General features: G+C 45.2%; 3 protein-coding genes across 3 annotated transcripts; 2 read left to right on the top strand and 1 right to left on the bottom strand.

Moving 5' to 3' along the window:
• The first annotated feature begins 574 nt into the window (after positions 1–574).
• LOC122769102 (calcium release-activated calcium channel protein 1-like) lies at positions 575–4249 on the top strand. Its single transcript, XM_044025382.1, has 2 exons — positions 575–885; positions 2207–4249. The coding sequence occupies exons 1-2, from the start codon at positions 772–774 to the stop codon at positions 2750–2752; spliced, it is 660 nt and encodes a 219-aa protein (XP_043881317.1). The 5' UTR covers positions 575–771; the 3' UTR covers positions 2753–4249.
• Positions 4250–6272: 2023 nt separating this feature from the next.
• Positions 6273–15132, top strand: LOC122770073 (histone-lysine N-methyltransferase SETD1B-A-like). Its single transcript, XM_044027042.1, has 18 exons — positions 6273–6375; positions 6591–6752; positions 6902–7006; positions 7450–7720; positions 7799–7911; positions 7993–8910; positions 9038–9667; positions 9739–9840; positions 9912–9978; positions 10061–10251; positions 10335–10473; positions 10549–10956; positions 11217–12203; positions 12563–12729; positions 12814–12915; positions 14240–14359; positions 14495–14632; positions 14885–15132. Exons 2-18 carry the CDS (start codon positions 6618–6620, stop codon positions 15056–15058), a joined length of 4767 nt encoding a protein of 1588 aa, XP_043882977.1. The 5' UTR covers positions 6273–6375; positions 6591–6617; the 3' UTR covers positions 15059–15132.
• On the bottom strand, positions 15115–19205 carry hpdb (4-hydroxyphenylpyruvate dioxygenase b). The gene is made up of 13 exons (XM_044027043.1): positions 19132–19205; positions 18966–18992; positions 18798–18860; positions 18469–18573; positions 18135–18177; positions 17091–17173; positions 16923–17012; positions 16742–16845; positions 16582–16659; positions 16061–16295; positions 15862–15984; positions 15647–15763; positions 15115–15566 (listed from the first exon to the last, which is right to left on the bottom strand). The coding sequence occupies exons 1-13, from the start codon at positions 19132–19134 to the stop codon at positions 15456–15458; spliced, it is 1182 nt and encodes a 393-aa protein (XP_043882978.1). The 5' UTR covers positions 19135–19205; the 3' UTR covers positions 15115–15455.
• Positions 19206–20144: the final 939 nt, after the last annotated feature.

Here is a 20144-nt window from a genome sequence, read left to right as displayed (position 1 = left end):
AAATCTGTATATACAGTATATATATAAATCTGAATATATATAAATCTGTATATACAGTATATATATATAAATCTGTATATACAGTATATATATAAATCTGTATATATACAGTATATATACATCTGTATATACAGTATATATATAAATCTGTATATATACAGTATATATATATATAAAAATCTTTACCGTTAAAACTATAATATAATATACCACACTCATATTCTTCTCTAATATTATAGAACAGCAATACATGTTCTATAATATATTCTATTCCAATGTAGAATAGAATATTAACACATTCATTAATCGATTCATCTCCCAATGCAGCAGAGTAATAATAGACAGAATAACATATAGACAATAATACACAAACTAATATATCATACAGTCAAGTCAAATTCATTACCCTGTAACCTGTATATACGATAATAATACATACAGTAACTAATAATTATTACATAACAAAAACATGACGTTATTGACGGTAGTATTGGCTCTGTGGGAGCACTTCCTGCCGCTGACGCTAGGAGGCGCAGCTGCTGCTGCCGCCGCTGCGGGGCGCGGTGGATTGTGGGTATGTTGTGTTTCCTGACAGTCAGCTGCTGCAGAGAAGTTAGGACACACTTTGACACTTTGTTTCCTTTGCTCGTTGAACGTCGGTCACACGTGAACTCCTCGGGAAACCAACTTTCTGCCGCGACCTGAAACCGGACCCGGGTTGGATCCGCGTCTACTCTCGCTCTTGACACAAAGTAACAAAGTTTTTGCGGAATGAGTTTAAACGAGCACTCCCTGCAGGCTCTGTCCTGGAGGAAACTCTATCTGAGCCGAGCCAAGCTCAAAGCCACCAGTCGCACTTCGGCTCTGCTGTCGGGCTTCGCTATGGTGAGTTTGACGTCACAGGTTCTGTTGACTCTGACGTCACTGGTTCTGTTTGACTTCACATTTAACACGCGCTCGACATAGACCTTGGAGCGGCTCTGGCGCAGCGTGTGACGCACACGTCACTGTTATCTCTGCTCTTAACAATGCTTTACAATACTGCCGAGGTCACGTGACCACCAGTGAAGAGAGAAGTTGTGTGAAACACCTGTGCAATTATGTTGTTGAGAAGTGCGATTGTGATAGTGTGTCTGTGTTACACACACACACACACACACTCACTAACTTTATCTGTTTATCTTATTTGTTGAAATGAATAAATACTCATCTGAAAAACACTTATATATTTTAAAAGTAAATAAAAAGTGTTTCAAGTCAGTTCAAAACTTGACTAATGAACTCTCTAAAGTGGTCCTATTACTTGATAATAATGTGTGTATGTTGATTTATGACACAGAGGCATTTACGCCTTTGCGTCATACAACACACTCATCATTTCTCGTTTGTAATCTTTAAACTCACAAAAAAACTAGACAACAACCATCAGTAATTATATAAACAGCAGCATTAGCTCCGGGTTAACACTGTGCACAGAACGTGTTCGACCACACTGTTGTTGTCCTGAAGAGAGGAAAGTGCCTCAACAACAACACAAGCAGCATTTCAGCTCCATAAAACCCTGACGACTGAGACGTTTACCAGGAGGTGAACAAGCAGTCATAGAAAACAGAGAGGAAAGGTTCAAATAATAACTTGTAAAACAGCAACATTCATTTCTTAGTCCACATTAAAAGTCCCTTCCTCACCTGTGGAGCATATATCATATTATATTACGTTATATTAAAAAGTTAGTGCGAGGATAGTGTGGACCAACTATCGGTTTTCAAAATAAAACGTGAGTAATTGAAAGGCAATAAAAAGCCTCAAAAATATCAAATGCAATTTGTTTTCATTAAATAAAAAAAGGATTCAAATGGAATAAAATACCGTACCTTAACCACCGCCACTGTACAGATGTTATCCTGCCCTGATTTTCAGTCATTGTGTCACATGACGTGGAAGCTATTGAGCTAAAATGCTAACGTTTACATTAAAAAGTTAATTAAAAAAAAACCATAAATGTATACATGTGCAGGTGTTTAAATTATAACCAAGCCATATAAGATGTCAAATATTCAAAATCCTCCAAACATTATTTTGCGGCTGTCACATCTCTTTAGCTACACAGTGCTGATGCTAATCCAGTCGCATTGGATTCGTGTTATTCTCAGATTATCATCCATAGAAATCCTGCGACGTCTTTGAAATGTCTGGTTCCTTCCAGGTTGCCATGGTGGAGGTCCAGCTGGAGCCGGAACACGACTACCCTCCAGGTCTGCTCATAGCCTTCAGCGCCTGCACCACGGTCCTGGTTGCCGTCCACCTCTTCGCCCTCATGGTCAGCACCTGCATCCTCCCGAACCTCGAGGCCGTCAGCAACGTCCACAACCTCAACTCGGTCCAGGAGTCTCCCCACGAGCGCATGCACCGCCACATAGAGCTGGCGTGGGCTTTCTCCACGGTCATCGGCACGCTCCTCTTCCTCACGGAGGTCATGCTCCTGTGCTGGGTCAAGTTCTTGCCGCTCAGGAGTAAAACGGAGAACAACGGCACCATCAGCTCCGGCGAGGCCGCGGCCATCGCCTCCACGTGCATCATGGTGCCGTTTGGCATCGTCTTCATCGTGTTCGCCGTGCACTTTTACCGCACGCTCGTCAGCCACAAAACGGACCGGCAGATCCGGGAGCTGGAGCAGGTCATCCGCCTCCAGAACCAGCTGGACCACAGGGCCGAGAACGACGACCTGAAGGCGGTCGCTCATTTCCCGTGATCGCCCCTCGACGAATTCTCTCTCAGAAAAGCTTTGTATTTAATATTTTATGAACGACGCTTAAGTGTTTGACTCAGTCCACGTTCGGATATACATCCAGAACATAGTTCTACTTAGTGGTAAATCGTTTGCTCTCAGGTTGCCATGATTTCTGTCAGTGGCAGAATTACACGTTGTTAAATACGTGGCTTCTACTGGTTTGATAAGAATGGAAGATCCACATTTTATATAGGTCCAGAAGTCTTTATAGTCCGTGTAGAACCGTATGGATGACAACTGCTATTAGTCAGCCAAACGAGATCCAGTTGCATGTTCTCTGTGTACCTGTGTCGCTTGTCCTCGTCCGTCCCTCGCGCAACGCTTCAAACTGTTGTGTGTGTGACTTTTTAAATGTCCGTTTACATTTAAAAACACTGGTGAAAGCCTCTCGTTTCTCAGCATAGCAGTGTTTAGATGTCGTGTCACGCCACACACACACACACAGGTAGTGTTTCATAGTGAAGAGAGGCGGCTGCGGACGGGCTGGAGTGTGACTGAAAACACTGCACCGCCACTGTGTACACACGTGTACATACAGTATATACACATACACGTCATTTCTTGTTACAAAGTCCAAACAGAGACAGAATAATAACAATAAAACTCACCTACTGTGTCTTTACAGGATGGATAGACATTGGAATTCTTAAAATTTAAATGAGAGCTTTTACTCCCTGGAACCGAGAGAACGTTGCTCCATGTTTGTGTGCAATCTAAGGCGACTGCGTCAGTTGTTGCTGCTGTACATATGTTACGTTTAAGAGAAGGTGGATGTTCACAGTTAGCATGAAGCGCGTGCTGTTGTAAAGAATGAATTGTTACAAGTATTATTCTGTGTTGTTTACAAGCTTGAGCATGTTCACACGGCGTGTGGAGTGTGGAGTGGACTTCAGCGTTTGTTTTTCTCTAGTCCCGAGGCACATTGTGGATTTGTTGCTCGTGTTGTTTTTATTATTGTCTTTTAATGGTACGAAAACACGTCAGTTGGTCGGTCGGTCAGCGCTGTTACGATTTAATCTGCATCCCTAAATATGTTCACTTACCAAAGATGTTAAAGGATATACTGTATTTACAGGATTTATTAAGGTGTTGGGATATTTTTATCAATGTACTTTTACTTTTGATGTGATTTTAAATACTTACCCGAGTACAACATACTGTGTTACTCTGTGGTGATGTTTGTCTTCTCGTGGTTCATGGTGAGCAGAGGTGGAGAAGAGCACTGAAATATTCTACTCAAAGTAAACGTACTGCTCTACAAATGTACTTAGTTACTTTTGTAACAAGGTCGGGGTTTTCTTGTGTCGTTGCAAAAAGGACAAGGGAACGCAAATCCCACATGGATTGTTTGTGCTGACAAAATGAAATCTGAAAACACGTAATGTGTCAGTCAAAATGGGTCAAAGGTCACAAATGCTTTCTCACTCAGGGACCTTAATTAACTCCAGTTCACCTGTCCTTATCACTCACCTGTCCTCATCATCCTCTTCATTCACCTGTCCTCTTAATTCATCTTTCCTCTTCATTCACCTGTCCTCATCATCCTCTTTATTCACCAGTCCTCATCATCCTCTTTATTCACCGGTCCACATCATCCTCTTTATTTACCCGTCCTCATTATCCTCTTTATTCACCTGTCCTCATCCTCTTTATTCACCGTCCTCATCATCCTCTTCATTCACCTGTCCTCTTAATTCATCTTTCCTCTTCATTCACCTGTCCTCATCATCCTCTTTATTCACCTGTCCTCATTATCCTCTTTATTCACCTGTCCTCATTATCCTCTTTATTCACCTGTCATCATCCTTTTCATTCACCTGTTTTTATTTTTATTTCAAATTAAATTTTACTCCGTGACCGACAAGATTTAATACGTAGATGAAGTTCAGTACGTCCAAAAAAAAACACACTGAAGTAAATGTAACTTTTAAAACGTAAAAGTACGCAAAAAAAACCTCCTCAGTTACTCAGTCATGTGAGTAAATGTACTTCATTACATTAGTTACATTAGTAACTGTGCTGTAACAGCTGCTAAACACAGAAAACATGGATCTGGCCACCAGGCCCAGGCTCCACCAACAGCCACCAGAACCAGATGCTCTGCCACTGGGCCCTGGGCCCCTCCAGGCCTGAGGGCCCCCCCCCGGCCCAGCATCACCTGCTCAGTTTAGTAAAACAATCATCATCTCCAACTCAATGCTAATGTTGTAAGTGGACTGTGGACACTGTGGGACAAAGTGTTCTATGAGCCTTTTTTTAAACAAACTGATCAATGCAAACAAAGAAATGTCTCAGCTTTATTTATTTAACCCCGTGTATGTTACTGTAAATAGGGAGAGTGTTGCTGTTATCATTTCTCCAGAGTTTGTCTTTTGCCTGTTTGAATAAAACACATTGGATTTGACGGATGTGTGAGTGTTGCGGGTATTTATTTATTCTTTGTGCGATGTCACGAGGGAAACCACACAGGAAATGTGTCCGGATGTGCAAATGTCATCCTGTCAGCGGTGTGAGTGAGCACTGAGCAGCGTGTGACACGCAGGACAACAGGACACACACACACACACACAACTGACTGAATACAGGAATGTGACCCAGTGTGTTTCAATGTAACGGAGAGTGAGTCGTTCTGTGTGTTGTGTGGAGCGAACACAGACAGGAACGGCTGCCGTAGTCGTACTCGGCCTGTCAGTGTTTTCACTGTCGATTTAACCCAGACATAAACACAAAGCGTGGCCCTGAAGAAACACCGTCATGGAGGCGGAGGTGTTTTTTGTCAGGACGTTCACTCTCTGTGATATTGAGTGTTTGATCATTGTGCTTTTGTTTGAAAAGCTTTTGAGACACTTTTTTCTTCCGTAGAAAAAACTTAACGTTGTATTGTAACTTTTGGAGCTGCAGCTAACGATTATTTATTATTTATCATTCTTTATATAGAAAATGTTCACATTTACGGAGCTGAAAAATCAGAAAACTCTTGAATCGATTATCAAAATGGTTTAATTTTACTCATCGATTAATAATCGATTGTTTCAGCCCTAGTAACGTGTATTTATTATGTCGTGTGTCGACTTTATCTGCTTAAATAAAGGTTGAATGTTGTTTTACATGCGTTACATATATAAATACATACAAAATAAACATTTGCATAGCGATTTAGAGTCCACATTTGTCTGTTATGATGAGTATTATTGTTATTCAGTCGTTATAGAACATCCCAGTCTGTAAAGAGTTAATAAAAATAGTCCTTACCTAATAATAACAACAGCAACATGAACTTTGACTTTCTGCTGTAAACTGTCATTTATTCATGTTATTACTAATTAACGCTGTGCATTGTTATCATTAGTACTATTATTATTGTTATTGTTGGTGAGCTCCATAAATAAATCGATCTTTCACACCTGATACCTGCTGTCACCTGGCTCCTCCCCCACCTGTGTGTGTGTGTGTGTGTGTTCATCCGCCTCGCGGACGGATCTACAGGTTCCGTGACTGTGACGTCAGGCCTGGGCGATGACACCGTGAATCACAGCGGCGTTCTCCGCAATGTTGTTCCGACAAAGGGCGAGACTTTGGTTCAGGTGAGCGACGCGCGAGCACATTAAACTCTGGTTTATTTGTTTTTGTTTGTTTTGACGTGGTTCTGTGGGGAAGGGAGGGGCTTACGTCTCAGGTGATGCTCTCCATCATCCTCACCTGTCTGTCTGTCCGTCCGTCTGTCTGTCGGCCGGGGCGTGTTACACAGCGGCGGAGCTAACGCTGTTTTTGTTTGTTTATTTGTTTGTTTGTTTGTTAGTTATGTTTCCAGGCTTTGACCAATGTGATGGACAGCGACAGACTGAGTCCTGAGAGAGAGACACCGCCTCACTGGAAAAGCTGCAAGTTAATGATCGACCCTGCTTTGACCAAAGGACTCTACAAAGTCTACCGTTATGATGGACATGCGTTTAACATCCCTGTGAGCTTCTATTATTATAATGATGATAATAATAACAATAATAATAATAATGATAATCATAATAATAATGATGATATTAATGATAATGATAATCCTGCTAAGGTAGCACACGCGCGGTTCAGTGACGCTGCTGTTGTTTGTGTGAACAGGTGCAGGACTTAGGTCTTTTTCCCGTGGACTGTGTCAGAGATCCACGCATCAGCCGCCTGTGGAGCAAGAGCAGCAAGACCGAGCTGTCAGTGCCGAAATTCAAGGTAATCTACATCATCAACATAATGATAATAACAGCAGTTATTATAATAATAATAATAATGTTAATTATTATGTGTATCATTCAACTATTTCTGTTAAATGTATCATAAGCAGTAAAATGACAAACAGTAAAGAATTAGAGAGGAAATAAGTCAGAAGTAAAGTTTGTTCAAATACCGCTGAACCGCAAAAAACACCAAAATCGCCTCCGAGTTGGCGGTCAATCCAAGATGGCGGCCTTCCTGTAGGATTCACAGGAAGGTCGTCGTTGACTTTTTTGACCGTCCTGACCTAATGAATTTTATGGACCAAACAATTAATCGAGAAAATAATCGACAGATTAATCGATTTACGAAAATAATCGTTCTATAATAACCGCTCTAAATGAGTCATTATATATTATATATTATCAATAACCAACAACTGTCGTCCTGTTTCCCCTCAGGTGGACGAGTGGTACGTCGGTCCCGTTCTCCCCAAGGAAGTGACCTTTTCCAGGTTGAATGACAACGTGAAGGAGCCCTTCCTGACGAACATGTGCAGCAAGTATGGGAACACGGAGGAGGTGGAGATATTCTACAACCCCAAAAACAGGAAGCATCTAGGGCTCGCGAAGGTCGTGTTCGACAGCGTGCGTGCGGCGAGGGACGCCGCCCAGCAGCTGCATCAGACGTCAGTGATGGGCAACATCATCCACGTGGAAATCGACCCTAAAGGTGACGTCTCGACTTTGTTAAGTCTTGTGTGAACTGTATTTGTTTGTAATTGTGATGTGAAAACGAACACGTTCTCAGGGGAAAACAGGGCTCGGTATCTGCAGCTCCTCCTCCGCGGTCTCTACACGCCGTGGACGTTGCCCGTCGGCAGCAGCGAGCAGGATCTGCAGAGCTTGGTCGACAGTTTGCCTGTGAGTGTTTCAAATCTGCTCCGCCGTGATGAAAGCAGCGGTTTGCATTTCTCAGTGTACTTATTTTTAAATGTCTTCCAGGGCGGCAAAGCCACCCAGCAGCAGGGGAGTGTCTGCAGCCCCACCAGCATTGCCACGCCCCTCTCTATGGACACGGCGTACTCCAGTATTTGGCAAGATACACCTTGCAGCTTCAGGCTCACGCCGCGTTCTCAGGGAACGCCCCTCACGCCGTGCCTGTCCGCGACTCCTCTTTCCCAGGACTCCTGCTACTCCAGCCTTCAGGCGACTCCGGTCCTCCAGGGGGAGCCGTCCAACTTCACCGTCCACAAACACTTGAGACCAGAGCTCTGCCGTCACAAGCGCTCCAGGTACGAGCACAGAGCCGCCGGCAAAGTCTCCGACACCAAGTTCCTCCTGAAGCACTGCCCGGCGTACGTCCTCTCCTCGCAGGCGCACGCGAGCGGTCAGCAGGCGGCGCTGTGGGGCCCCGGCGCTCCGTCCTCCACTGACAACAACACAGAACCAACCTTTGACTGTCAGGACTCCAGAGACAGCATCGCGGCTCCGTCTGACGCCGTCCCGAGCTTTGATTTTACAGCCGAGCAGCAGCAGACTCCTGAAGACCGCGTCTTCTGTCCGTCTGTCATCAACCGTTCGTCCAGCAGTCGGCCGGAGGTCGAGAGTCTCGACTCCCGCATTGAAAACCTGCTGATAAACAGCAGCCGGAGCGCCGAGCTCTCAGACGGCGAGGTTCTCTCGCAGCCGACGTCGCCCTGCTCGGCTCAGAACTCCCCATTCTCGGACGACTCCCTCGCGTGCTCGCCTACGTCTTGTGTACCCCCGACGTCCGACCGCGTCCACGTCCGTCTCACGCCCAGTGATGACGAAGAGGACGAGACAAGTCGAGCCGTTTCATTCCTGACGAGGAACTCCCAGTCTCCCACTGACTTCAACACAGATGATGCAAAAGGGTTCCAGTCGTCATCTCATCCACAGGTAATTCCTCTCGCTTTCTCTCCGTGTGACGGCAGGACGTGTCTGTCAGGAGTCTGCCTGTCTGTCTGTCTGGTTTATAGTTGTAATATAATGTTTATAATGAGTGTTTGTCCTCCGTCACACTCAGGAGAATCATGCCACAGCTGAGGTTGAGGGACATTTGGGTAAGAGGCCGACGCCATCGAGGGACAACTCCTCTCTCTCTCACCTCGGCCCCAGACTTCCTCGAGCAGTTACAGCGGGAAACTCTCACCCACCTGTTCCATCTTTCCCTTTCCCCATTCCTCCCTTTCCTCCGTCACTCCCCCCCGTCCCCCCTCGCCTGCCAAATGGTTCCATCCCCATCCCGCCTCCAGGCTGGATCCGCCCCCCTGCGTATCTGACAGGAATCCCCATTCCTCCTCCATCGAATCCTCCTCCGCCGCCAGCGTTTTTGGGACCGCCTCCACCTTTGATGGTCCCGCCCTCTGTTCCGCCTCCTGTGCCCACATACCACTTCTCTATGTCACGCCCTCCACCGCCCTGGCCCGCTCCTCCTTTCCCCAGGTTTAACCCGTTTGTACCTCCACCACCACGACCACCACCGCCGCCGCCGCCTCTGCACGACCCTCACAAGGTCACGGTGGAAAAAGTCCTCGAGGTCGTCACGGACGAGTTGAAGTCCATCATTAAGAAGGACATCGTGCGGCGGATGATTGAAGGCGTGTCTTTCAGGGTGTTTGAGGAGTGGTGGGACGGCCAGGAGAAGAAACAGCAGGTACGTCCTTCACCCTCTGTGCTCTGTGCTCTCATCACCAAACCATTTAACGCGCTTGTTTTATCCTTAAGATGCAAGTTCCTCCGGTGAAGAACGGCGTTCTGGAGCAGACGCACAAACAAATCCACCTCCTCGGTCACATGAGCAAAAAACCTCCTTTGCCGTCGTTCAAGGTAAACCGTGAATCATTTGTCCTCTGAGTGAAGCTTAACCCTAAAATGACTTACACAACAATGTCACGCAGGTGAAAAGGAAAACGGCGAGTGACCCTGCGTCGTTGAAAGACACAGACGGCGCGCTGTCCTCGTCCGGTCAGTGAAGTGCAGCCTTATTCACGTGACTGTAACGAGACTGTGGTCTGATCCTCGGCTCTTCTTCTCGTTCCCCCTGCAGATGTGAAGCAGGCGGAGGACACGGCGCAGCCTGCACCTGAGGGGCCTAAACGCAGACATGCCAGACCGCACGTGCTCGACAGTGACGACGACGGCGAAGGGGGAGGAGCGGACGATTCGGGGCGAGGGGAAGTGACGACACCGGGCAAAGTGGACGCTGTTGTGCCAGACAGCTGTGCTTCTCCAAACCTGGTAAAAAAAATAACATTCTTTTAACTCAAATAAATCCCTCGATTGTCGTTTCAGACTCTTTAAACTTAAAATGACATGTTTAGTCTCACAGAGATGATGGCGAGGATGATGACGACGAAGATGACAGTATTCAAACCCAAATTGAGAATGAAGTGGCACAGAAGCCCAGAGAGGGCGACGCGGCCGTCGCCTCCCACGTCCCTGACGGATCACGCGGCGGCGGTAAGTCATGAAGTCGTAAGCGTTGAAACGTCGAGACGTTGAGACGACTCACAACAAACCTTCATGTGTTTACAGCGTTGGAGTCTGTGTCAGAGTGCAGCTCCTCGGGGGAAAGTGAGCACTCCTCAGACGTCCGCTCCTCCGACTCCTTCTCCTCAGACAGCTTCGAGGACTCGTCCTGCTCAAACCTCAGTCTAGAAGATGACGACGACGAGGAGGACGACGGGAGTTGCATCGTGATATCGTCGGAGGACGAGTCGATGGAGCTGGAGCCTCCTCTTCACTCCTCAGCTGCCCCGCTTACCCCCGGCGCTCTGCTGGATCTCTGTCTGCAGGACGTGTCTCACACTTTCCGGCGGCGGCAACACGACGAGAACCGGTACCCGTCCTGTCCACACGACACCCGCCACTTACAGGATCTGATGGACCCTCAAACCAGTCGACTCCAGGATCCACAGCCCGCGTCGCCTCTAGGATTTACAGGTTCTTATGTCTCTCGTGCTGTAGATTATGAACAGATTACTGACATGTAATGGTGAGACTGCAGAGTGCAACAATCCCCAGTTTCTCTTCATTTGTGTTTTAAGCTTCAACTTAAAAATCCATATGCGTTCAAGCTACTGCAGCTTTGAGCTTAGGTGAAATACCAAATAACTTAATTTCATTCATTCAATCAATCAAAATATGAAAGGTTTCAGTCCGACGTTTCCTAGATGCTTACAGATTATTCCTCTGTGTTGCAGTTGAACCGTATCTGGACGTGGACCTGCAGAGCCCTCAGTGGACGGTGGCGTCTCCAGAGATCACAGAGAGCCTGAGGCCTCTCACGCCCACCGGGTGCTTGCTGGACAGCGACCCCGACCTCCTGATAAAAAGCAAACCCACATCTCCTGCTGTGGAGGAGGTCGAGCGGCCGCAGACGCCGGGCCGGGGCACGGAGGCTGAACCGGGAAGCGAGGACTTGTGTGAGGCCGGTGAATACCCGCCTCTCTCACCAATGAGCGGCGAGCTGGTTCACGTTCCCTCTGAGCCTCCTGCCGCCTCCTACCATTTATACCAGGAGGTACCGAAAACCCCCGGCAGGGAGGAGAGAAGCGGATGGAGTCAGTTCAGCTCTGCGAGAGCTCCGGCAACACCAGGCAGAGAGGCGGCGCTGTCAGACGTGTGTTCGCCGCTGAGTAGCCCACCACCTGTTCCATCTCTGTGCAGCAATCCTTATACAACAGCCCCGAAGACTCCTGGAAGAGACATCGTCCTACCTCGAAGAGCAGCCGTCTACAGGAGGACAGCACGCAGCGTCGCCTCCTCTCAGGTGATGTTATCTGACGGGGGCTTCCCCATGAACGCGTCCTCCTCGCCTCGCAGCCTCTCCGATTCCTCTCTGGACGCCGCTGACGTGTTGATCACGACGCGTGTGAGAACGGAGCCCTTACGGGGACTGGAGAACGTGCTCGGCGTTCTGCACGCGGAGAACCAGTCGTCGTTTCGGCGGAAACAGTGGAGGAGGTTAAAGAGAACGCTGCATCGTCAGAAGTCTCTCAAAAGGATCGCCGGTCCGTGCCGATACCGCGGTCGCTCGCGGTGCAGGGAGCGGACGATCCTTCACAGCGTTTGGACGGAGGGTCTGGATGAAGAAGATGCGAGGCTGCTGCGGTGCACGTACGACAGGCTGCAGGAGCACGATAACGGCTTTGGATGGCTCAATGACACAGTCTGGATCCCCCACCCTCATATCCTTGTAACAAAGGTTCATTACAATAGAACTCTGTAGAGCCCGGACCTTTAACAAGGCCAAAGATCCACAGGATAAATGATGAATCTGTCCTAAAACAGAACCAAAGAAATCCTGGATCTGCTGCTTAAGCCACATCTACACAATTTTAATGGGTTCCCATTAGATATTTGCATTTACGTGCAGTTAAACATGTGTACCTAAGAAAGTGGCTGGTACATGTATATGCATTAGATATTAGTATGATTACTGACATTTATATCCTTATTTTACATGTTTAAAATTGATTGTAGAACTTTTTTGGAAACTTTTAAATGAAATTTAAATTGTGTTTATCGCACTTTAACTGTTGCTCACTCACTAAAGTGGTCACAGAGAACAGAGAGGAAGAGCAACACTGGTGGCCGAAGCACAGAAGCGGCTGCGCTCGCTGCGAAGGTTTCTATCAAATCAGCAGGAAGGACAAACTGAAATACCTCAGACTGACGGAGCCGGGCGCTGAGCTTCCGTCCACCAGCTCTCAGGTGAGAAATGTGATGACGTGTGTGACGTTTGTTGCATTCAGAGGTAAATGTGTTCACACACACAGCGTTTGTTCATGTGTGCAGGGAACGTCGGTGCGCGCCGGGTCTGACTTCAGGTCTGAACAGCGCCGCCTGCTGTCCTCTTTCAGCTGCGACAGTGACCTGGTTAAGTTCAACCAGCTGAAGGTAAGAGATGTACATACAGAGCATCTGTGTAAACCAACTAAACAGTTATTTGTTTACTCTGTGAATTGTGAAAATATATCATTAGATTAGATAAATAATATATTTAAACGTTAAATTTACGTTGTGTTAGATTCTTGTCAGTACACATGGATTTATATAGTGTCATATTATTGTTTGAATATGTTCAGTCCTTGATCTCGTGTAGACCTGCAGGTATCCAGCTGTTCAGACCGGGTTTTGCAGATGTTTTGAGAAAACTGCCGTCACACCAGGAAAAGGACCCAGACCCCATTGCACGCAAAAAACAACAAAAAAACTAAGAGACAAAACCACACTTTTGAGGGAAAAACTAAGACAAAATCACTCTTTTGAGGGAAAAACTAAGACAAAATCATGTTTTGAGGGAAAAGCTAAGACAAAATCATGTTTTGAGGGAAAAGCTAAGACAAAATCACTCTTTGAGGAAAAGCTACAAAAATCACTCTTTTGAGGGAAAACTAAGACAAAATCATGTTTTGGGAAAAGCTAAGACAAAATCATGTTTTGAGGGAAAAGCTAAGACAAAATCTTTTGAGGGAAAAGCTAAGACAAAATCTCTTGAGGGAAAACAAAATCTGAGGGAAAAAACTAACAAAATCACTTTTGAAGGAAAACTAAGACAAAATCACTCTTTTGGGAAAAACTAAGACAAAATCACGTTTTGAGGAAAAGCTAAGACAAAATCATGTTTTGAGGGAAAAACTAAGACAAAATCATTCATTTGAGGGAAAAACTAAGACAAAATCACTCTTTTGAGGGAAAACTAAGACAAAATCACTATTTTGAGGGAAAAGCTAAGACAGAATCATCTTTTGAGGGAAAAGCTAAGACAAAATCACACTTTTGAGGAAAAACTAAGACAAAATCATTCATTTGAGGGCAAAACTAAGACAAAATCACACTTTTTAGGGAAAAACTAAGACAAAATCACCTTTTGGACAGAAAAACTAAGATAAAATCACTTTTTTGTGGGAAAAACTACTATAAAAAACAAGAGTTTGACAAAGTAGCAAACAAAAAGTACAAATACCTGACAAGACAGTGGCACAGGAGTTACGCTGCTTCTCTGGTTCAAAAGACGAACTGGCAACAAACAAAGGGAGATGATGGTGGTGGGGAACAGGTGGAAACAATCAGACAATCAGACAGGCAGGAAAACACAAGGGGAAGGAGCAAGTTACCTGAAGCGACAGGAGAGAGGAATTTCAAAATAAAACAGGAAACCACAAGACAACGGCATTGACACACTCGTTAGTTTCTGTGTTTTTTTTCTTGTGTTTTTCAGTTTCGAAAGAAGAGGATCTGTTTCAGCCGCAGCCACATCCATGAGTGGGGGCTGTTTGCCATGGAGCCGATCGCAGCAGATGAGATGGTGATTGAGTACGTGGGTCAAATCATCAGACAGGTGAGACAGTAATAATCCGGCCTGTAAGAAGAACATGTGTGTGTGTGAATGTTCTGTCAGAGGCCCGCGGGGAGCCTCTGGTTGTTCTGGGGAGTTTCCAGGAGTGTGAGAGCATCTGTTTTCTTTTCTGCTCAGGTCATCGCCGACATGAGGGAGCAGAAATACGAGGAGCAGGGCATCGGGAGCAGCTATTTGTTCCGGGTGGATCAGGACACCATCATCGATGCCACCAAATGTGGGAATTTGGCCAGATTTATCAACCACAGCTGCAATGTGAGTGACAGCTGCTTTGATGAGGTCAATGTGTGGAATTTGTGAGAATTAGTGACATAAAAGTGAGATACGATACGTCAGTGAACTGCGACGGCCTTTGCATACCAAAAGATCTTTCACTTTTGATTTACTGTTGTATTTTTGAAGTGATACAAACACACTTATAGCTACTGTGTTGCATGTCTGTAAATAAACCTTCCTAAATGTTACTCATCTGCACTCATTATGTGTTTTGTTTTTTTTGTCTTGCAGCCTAATTGCTACGCTAAGATCATCACCGTGGAGTCTCAGAAGAAGATAGTGATATACTCCCGGCAGACGATAAGCGTCAACGAGGAGCTCACGTACGACTACAAGTTCCCCATCGAGGACACAAAGATTCCTTGCCTGTGTGGAGCAGAAGGCTGCCGCGGCACCTTGAACTGACCTCTCGCGACGAACCGTCACGCGCTGAAGAAGGAAAAACACACAGACTCTGCACGTGTAGCCATACAACTGTTTTAATACTGCGGAGAAGAACACGAGCAATAACTGAGCGGGAGGCCGCGGAGGAGCTGACGATAAACGACGGCGACATCAGCTGTTTTTCTGCGTCGACCTCGTTTTCAAGTGTTTTCATTCACGAGAGCTTCAATGTCGTTTGCTTGAGTCAAGCTTTTATCGGTAATATTTGACTGTGATGTTGTTTTATACTATGAAAGCATATGCGATATATTCTTACTAATAAAGTAACGATAATAAATGGAAAAAGAGAGTCACAAATATGTGAAGACGTAATAGCAAACGAGCAGTCACAGTATCATGAACGTCAGACGTCAGGCGTTCAAATGTTCTGTGACAGTCCGTTTGGCGTCAGGGCCGTCAGATTCCCTCTGGCGTGTTGTTCGGCTTCTATCGCCTGAAAGAGAGATTTGAAGTTCCCCGCACCGAAGCCCTGTGGGTGAAAACCTTCATGTAAATGACGGACGTGCACACGGACTGAGCCGTGAAGTGGATTTCTTTACGTGTGTTTACCTGATGGTTGTGTCTCTGAATGACCTCCAAGAACACAGTGGGCCGATCCTGCACTGGCTTGGTGAAGATCTGAAGTAAGTAGCCGTTGTCGTCGAAGTCCACCAAGATATTCAGTTCCTGTATAATTAAAGGTGTTATTATTATTATTATTATTATTATTGTTATAAAATGTTGCACACTAACTACTACAGCACATTCTACCCTCTGGCTCTGACCTGCAGCGTGTCCAGGTTCTCCGTGATCTTGACCTTTGAGTGTCTCAGCTGCTCCCTCAGCTGCTCATAGTAAGTGTCCGGCACACACATGAACTCCATCCCACGCTCCTTCAGGTTGCGAATCTGTGGCGAGGCGACATTGTTGTCATTTTCTGACGTACCGTGCGTGCGAGATGCAGAGCGTGCGTCGCAGACTCACCGCGGCGACTATGTCTGAGGTGTTCATGGCTATGTGCTGCACTCCTGCGCCGCCGTAGTACTCCACGTACTCCTGGATCTGAGACTTCCTCTTCCCGACGGCCGGCTCATTGATGGGCATCTTCACAGTCTCCTCGTAGTTTGCCACCACGATGGAGCGCAGTGCGCTGAACTCGGTCTGGAGCTGTTTGTCGTCCACCGACCAGAAGCGATGGAAGAGGAGGTTCCTCTGATACCTGAGAGGTCACGGAGCAGACGTCAAGCGTTCATTTATGTGTTTCTGACAAAGCAACTTCTGCACATCTGCATCGACCATCTGGTCTCCAGGACCAACCAATGAACGCGCTCATTGAGAGAACTGCCTCCTCCCGTCTCTAAATAACGGCTCGCAAACGAGACACAGATGTGGAAAAGCACTGGTGACCCACTGATGAGGGACTGAAGCCAAAGCACAGAGTTATGTAACCATCAGCCACGTTTCTCAACCTCACATTTCCACACACTCAGACTCAGGCTCGTTACCATTCCACCACAGGAACCATCTCGTCATCTGCTTGGTTTCCCACGACGTGATCGATGAAGTTGAGCTTTCCACTCGGACTGCGCGGAAGGATGAAATGGTTAGATTTTGCACGGATGATGTCAAATCACCGGAAGATCACGATGACGCGTAGGTACTCACAGTTTGGCCAGTAGAGGATCCCTGACCGGAGAGGGATGGAACCCTGGCAAAAATAAGCCGGTGTATCCTGTCCTCTCCACGAGCGTGTGTGTCGTGTCGCCATACTACACACGAAAAACTCATTCAAAGATGGAAACACTGGACATTTTCCCCGTGTAAATAACAGGATTCACTCTCTTACTGTTTGAAGCACAGCGAGTCTGACTTTGCCATGTTTGTCCTCGACAGTGTGCGGCTCCTTCACGATGACCGCGCCGCGCTCACGGGCTTTCTATGAGCACAGGGTACGTGTCAGTGTCATCACCAGGTTCACTATCATAGCAAGGTCACTGCAAAGGTCAAGCATCACCTGCACAAGGTAGTCCAGGTCCTCCACTGTGAAGGCGATGTCCTTCACTCCGTCCCCATGTTTGACCAAATGATCTCCCATCTCTGAGGGAACAGACAAAACAGGTTTTCTTTGTCAATTCTAGGCTTAAAGGTGTTGGGGGTTCACTATTCAGGCATCAAAATAATTATTATTATTTTAGTAATTGTGTACATCATGTAAGAGAATACAATAATACAGGACACAGTGCAAGATGACATTTAATCGATTAATCGATTACTTGATTATTAATCGATTACTAAATGAATCGACAACTATTCTGGATTCATCGGTTTAATTAAAATCAGATTTCCGATTGTCTAAGCTTCTTAAAGCTTAAGCTTAAGCTTCTTAAGCTTCTGGACAGCCCGTGGCCAAGTGGAAAGGGAACTTGACTTGTAACCGGAGGGGCGCTGGTTCAAATCCCCACCTGGCCAAAAAGGGCTGGAGTACCCCTGAGCAAGGTACTCAACCCCCAATGCTCCCTGGGTGCTACTCAGTGTGGCAGTGATGGGTCAAATGCAGAGGAATACTTTCCCCAAGGGGATTAATAAATTCAATTAAATTTGAGTATTATCTTCCTTTCTTTGCCCTGGATAACAAAGAAATCGTTAAAAGTGAGATAAAAAAAGATATTTATTGTCATATGTTCAATTAAGACACACTGTCACACCGCACAATGAAATTCTTAATTTGCACGTCCCCCGAAATCACCAATTTTTTTTTTATATATAAAGTAAACACAGTACTATCAGGAAAATATAATTTAAAAAACTAGAATAACATTTAAGCTAAATGTACAATCATTTTGGTTTGTGGACAGAACAAGATACTTGGGACATCGTCATTTCCAGGTTATGACATTTTTTTAAGGTTTTCTGACATTTTATGGACCAATCGATTAATCGGGAAAATAATCGAAACAAAAATTGCCAGGAAGTGCATTTCTCATCAAGATTTGCTTTTTAATTTACAAGGCTTTATGAGCTTTAAAGTGTGACTGAAGCCCGTCGTGCTGTGTCGTACCTTTGTTTCCAGGATTGAGGGCAGATGAGAAGACGTAAATGATCTGTCAGAAACAAGATTTTAAATAAGATTTATTTATTATACTATGTAACCCACAGTGCAAAGTAACCCTGAGTCTCTCTAAGACTGTAAACATACAAGACTATAAAGAAATATAAAGGGAAAAAAGTCAAAAATGTACACATATATATATACATTCATGTGTATATATTTGTGAAAACATGAACTGAAATATTACTAGAGTGAATGATAAAATGCTCAGTATATGTTCTATAAACCTTGATTGTACATTCATAAACAGTGATTGTGTCATTTCTGTGCAGGTTTCTTTCACCTTGTCTTGTTTGACCACATGTGAGACCACGTCACGACTTCCTGTCTCCAAACCCTGGTAAACCAAAGGCTCGAAGCCCAGCCTGCTGCAGTAATACGACGCCGCCTGTCAAAGACAACTCACTGTCACTGTGTGACAGCGCCATCTGCTGGTGACGCGTGAGGCCACTATATGCTTTAATCGCCTGAAAGTGAGTGGTTTTGTCTCCTCCACCCCTCTGCAGAACCAATAGCCTCGCTGATTGCACAGTCTACCCCATAATCTGCAAGTCATCATCATTTAACCCCCCCCCCCAAAATAACATTTTAAAGGTAACTTTGTGAACTCACCTGTTTGGCATTTCCAACCCAGAAGGTTAAATGATCAAAGCAGAGGAATCTGCCCTGTTCGTGCTGTGACAACACAGAATTATTAAAGAAATTATAATAAGCATTTATTAAAAAATCTAAAAAGACTAAATTCGACCTTTAAGTACTGATCAATATAACATGACCTACCTTTTCACCTTTGTCTGTGTATGTCGTCTGTGTTTAAATGAATAAAAAGCAGGTCATGAAGTTATTACAAGGAACAAAACACACTGACATTGTTTTGTAATATCTAAGGTGACGGTAAAATAATGATTTTAATAAAAAAGAGTCAGCAGTGACCATGGTAACTCACCATTTTGCTCCCGGTGACCGGCTGAGACAGAATGAAGAATGAAATCCACCGCACGTTTAAAAACAGAGAGGAAGTTTCTGAATCAACGCCCACAGGAGAGGAGGAGGAGGAGGACTTTTGCCGTTACACAAGGAAAACATGTTACCGTGCCCTCCATCACTTTACTCACTGTTACTGATGTTACTGTGACGCTCACAAATACACTTGAGGGAATCTATTATTTCCTGTTTGTAAATGTGTCACAAACTAAGAAAACTGTCCAAAACAGTTCAGAGTGGCAGCTGCATGTTTCCATAAGGAGAAGAAGTAGAAGGAGAATGGCCATATGTTAGCGTTTAGTGTCGAGAGGTGGCTCACTAATGCTGGCCTCTCATTGGTTCAGTGAGGTTGAGTTGAACGAACCCTGGTGTTCTTTGAAATGCCCCCGTCCCATCAAACCACACAAATACCACAGATACTGCTGTGTAGGGTTCTTTAATTGTTAATGTGTTGAAAAATAAGCCCCAGAAAAAGAATTATTGAGTAGTATAATTGTCCAGATGTTGTTTACATGTGATCAAAAAGATTTATGAGTCAGTTTAAGACAAACTGGAGCATTTTAACTAAATGAATGATGGGAAACGTGGGCATAAGTGACCTGACTGAAGAAGATAGCGTTTTAATGGAGAAAACCACATTAACAGATGCTCCATCCACGTTCATGACCTTTGACCTTTCCCTATGCTGTGGCTGAACAGAGAAATGCTGCACTTTAAACCTTTTCACGTTCACATTTAAGTTTTCATCCGTCAGACAGATATCGTCATGTATCGCTATATAATTGTCTCGCAATACATTGATTATGACAGAATTGTTGTGTTTATTATTATTATATATATTATATATATATATAATATATTATTATATATATTATTGGTATTGTGCATGTATCGCGTCTCATATCGTGGCGTGGCGCATTGCATCGTACAGTATTGTATAGTGACGTACTCTGTGATTGCCACCCGGAACGATGA

The sequence above is a fragment of the Solea senegalensis genome, linkage group LG5 (assembly GCF_019176455.1).
Source record: "Solea senegalensis isolate Sse05_10M linkage group LG5, IFAPA_SoseM_1, whole genome shotgun sequence".
Lineage (NCBI taxonomy): Eukaryota > Metazoa > Chordata > Actinopteri > Pleuronectiformes > Soleidae > Solea > Solea senegalensis.
Note: the sequence above shows the minus strand (reverse complement) of the source record. Positions and strands in the feature narration are given on the sequence as shown.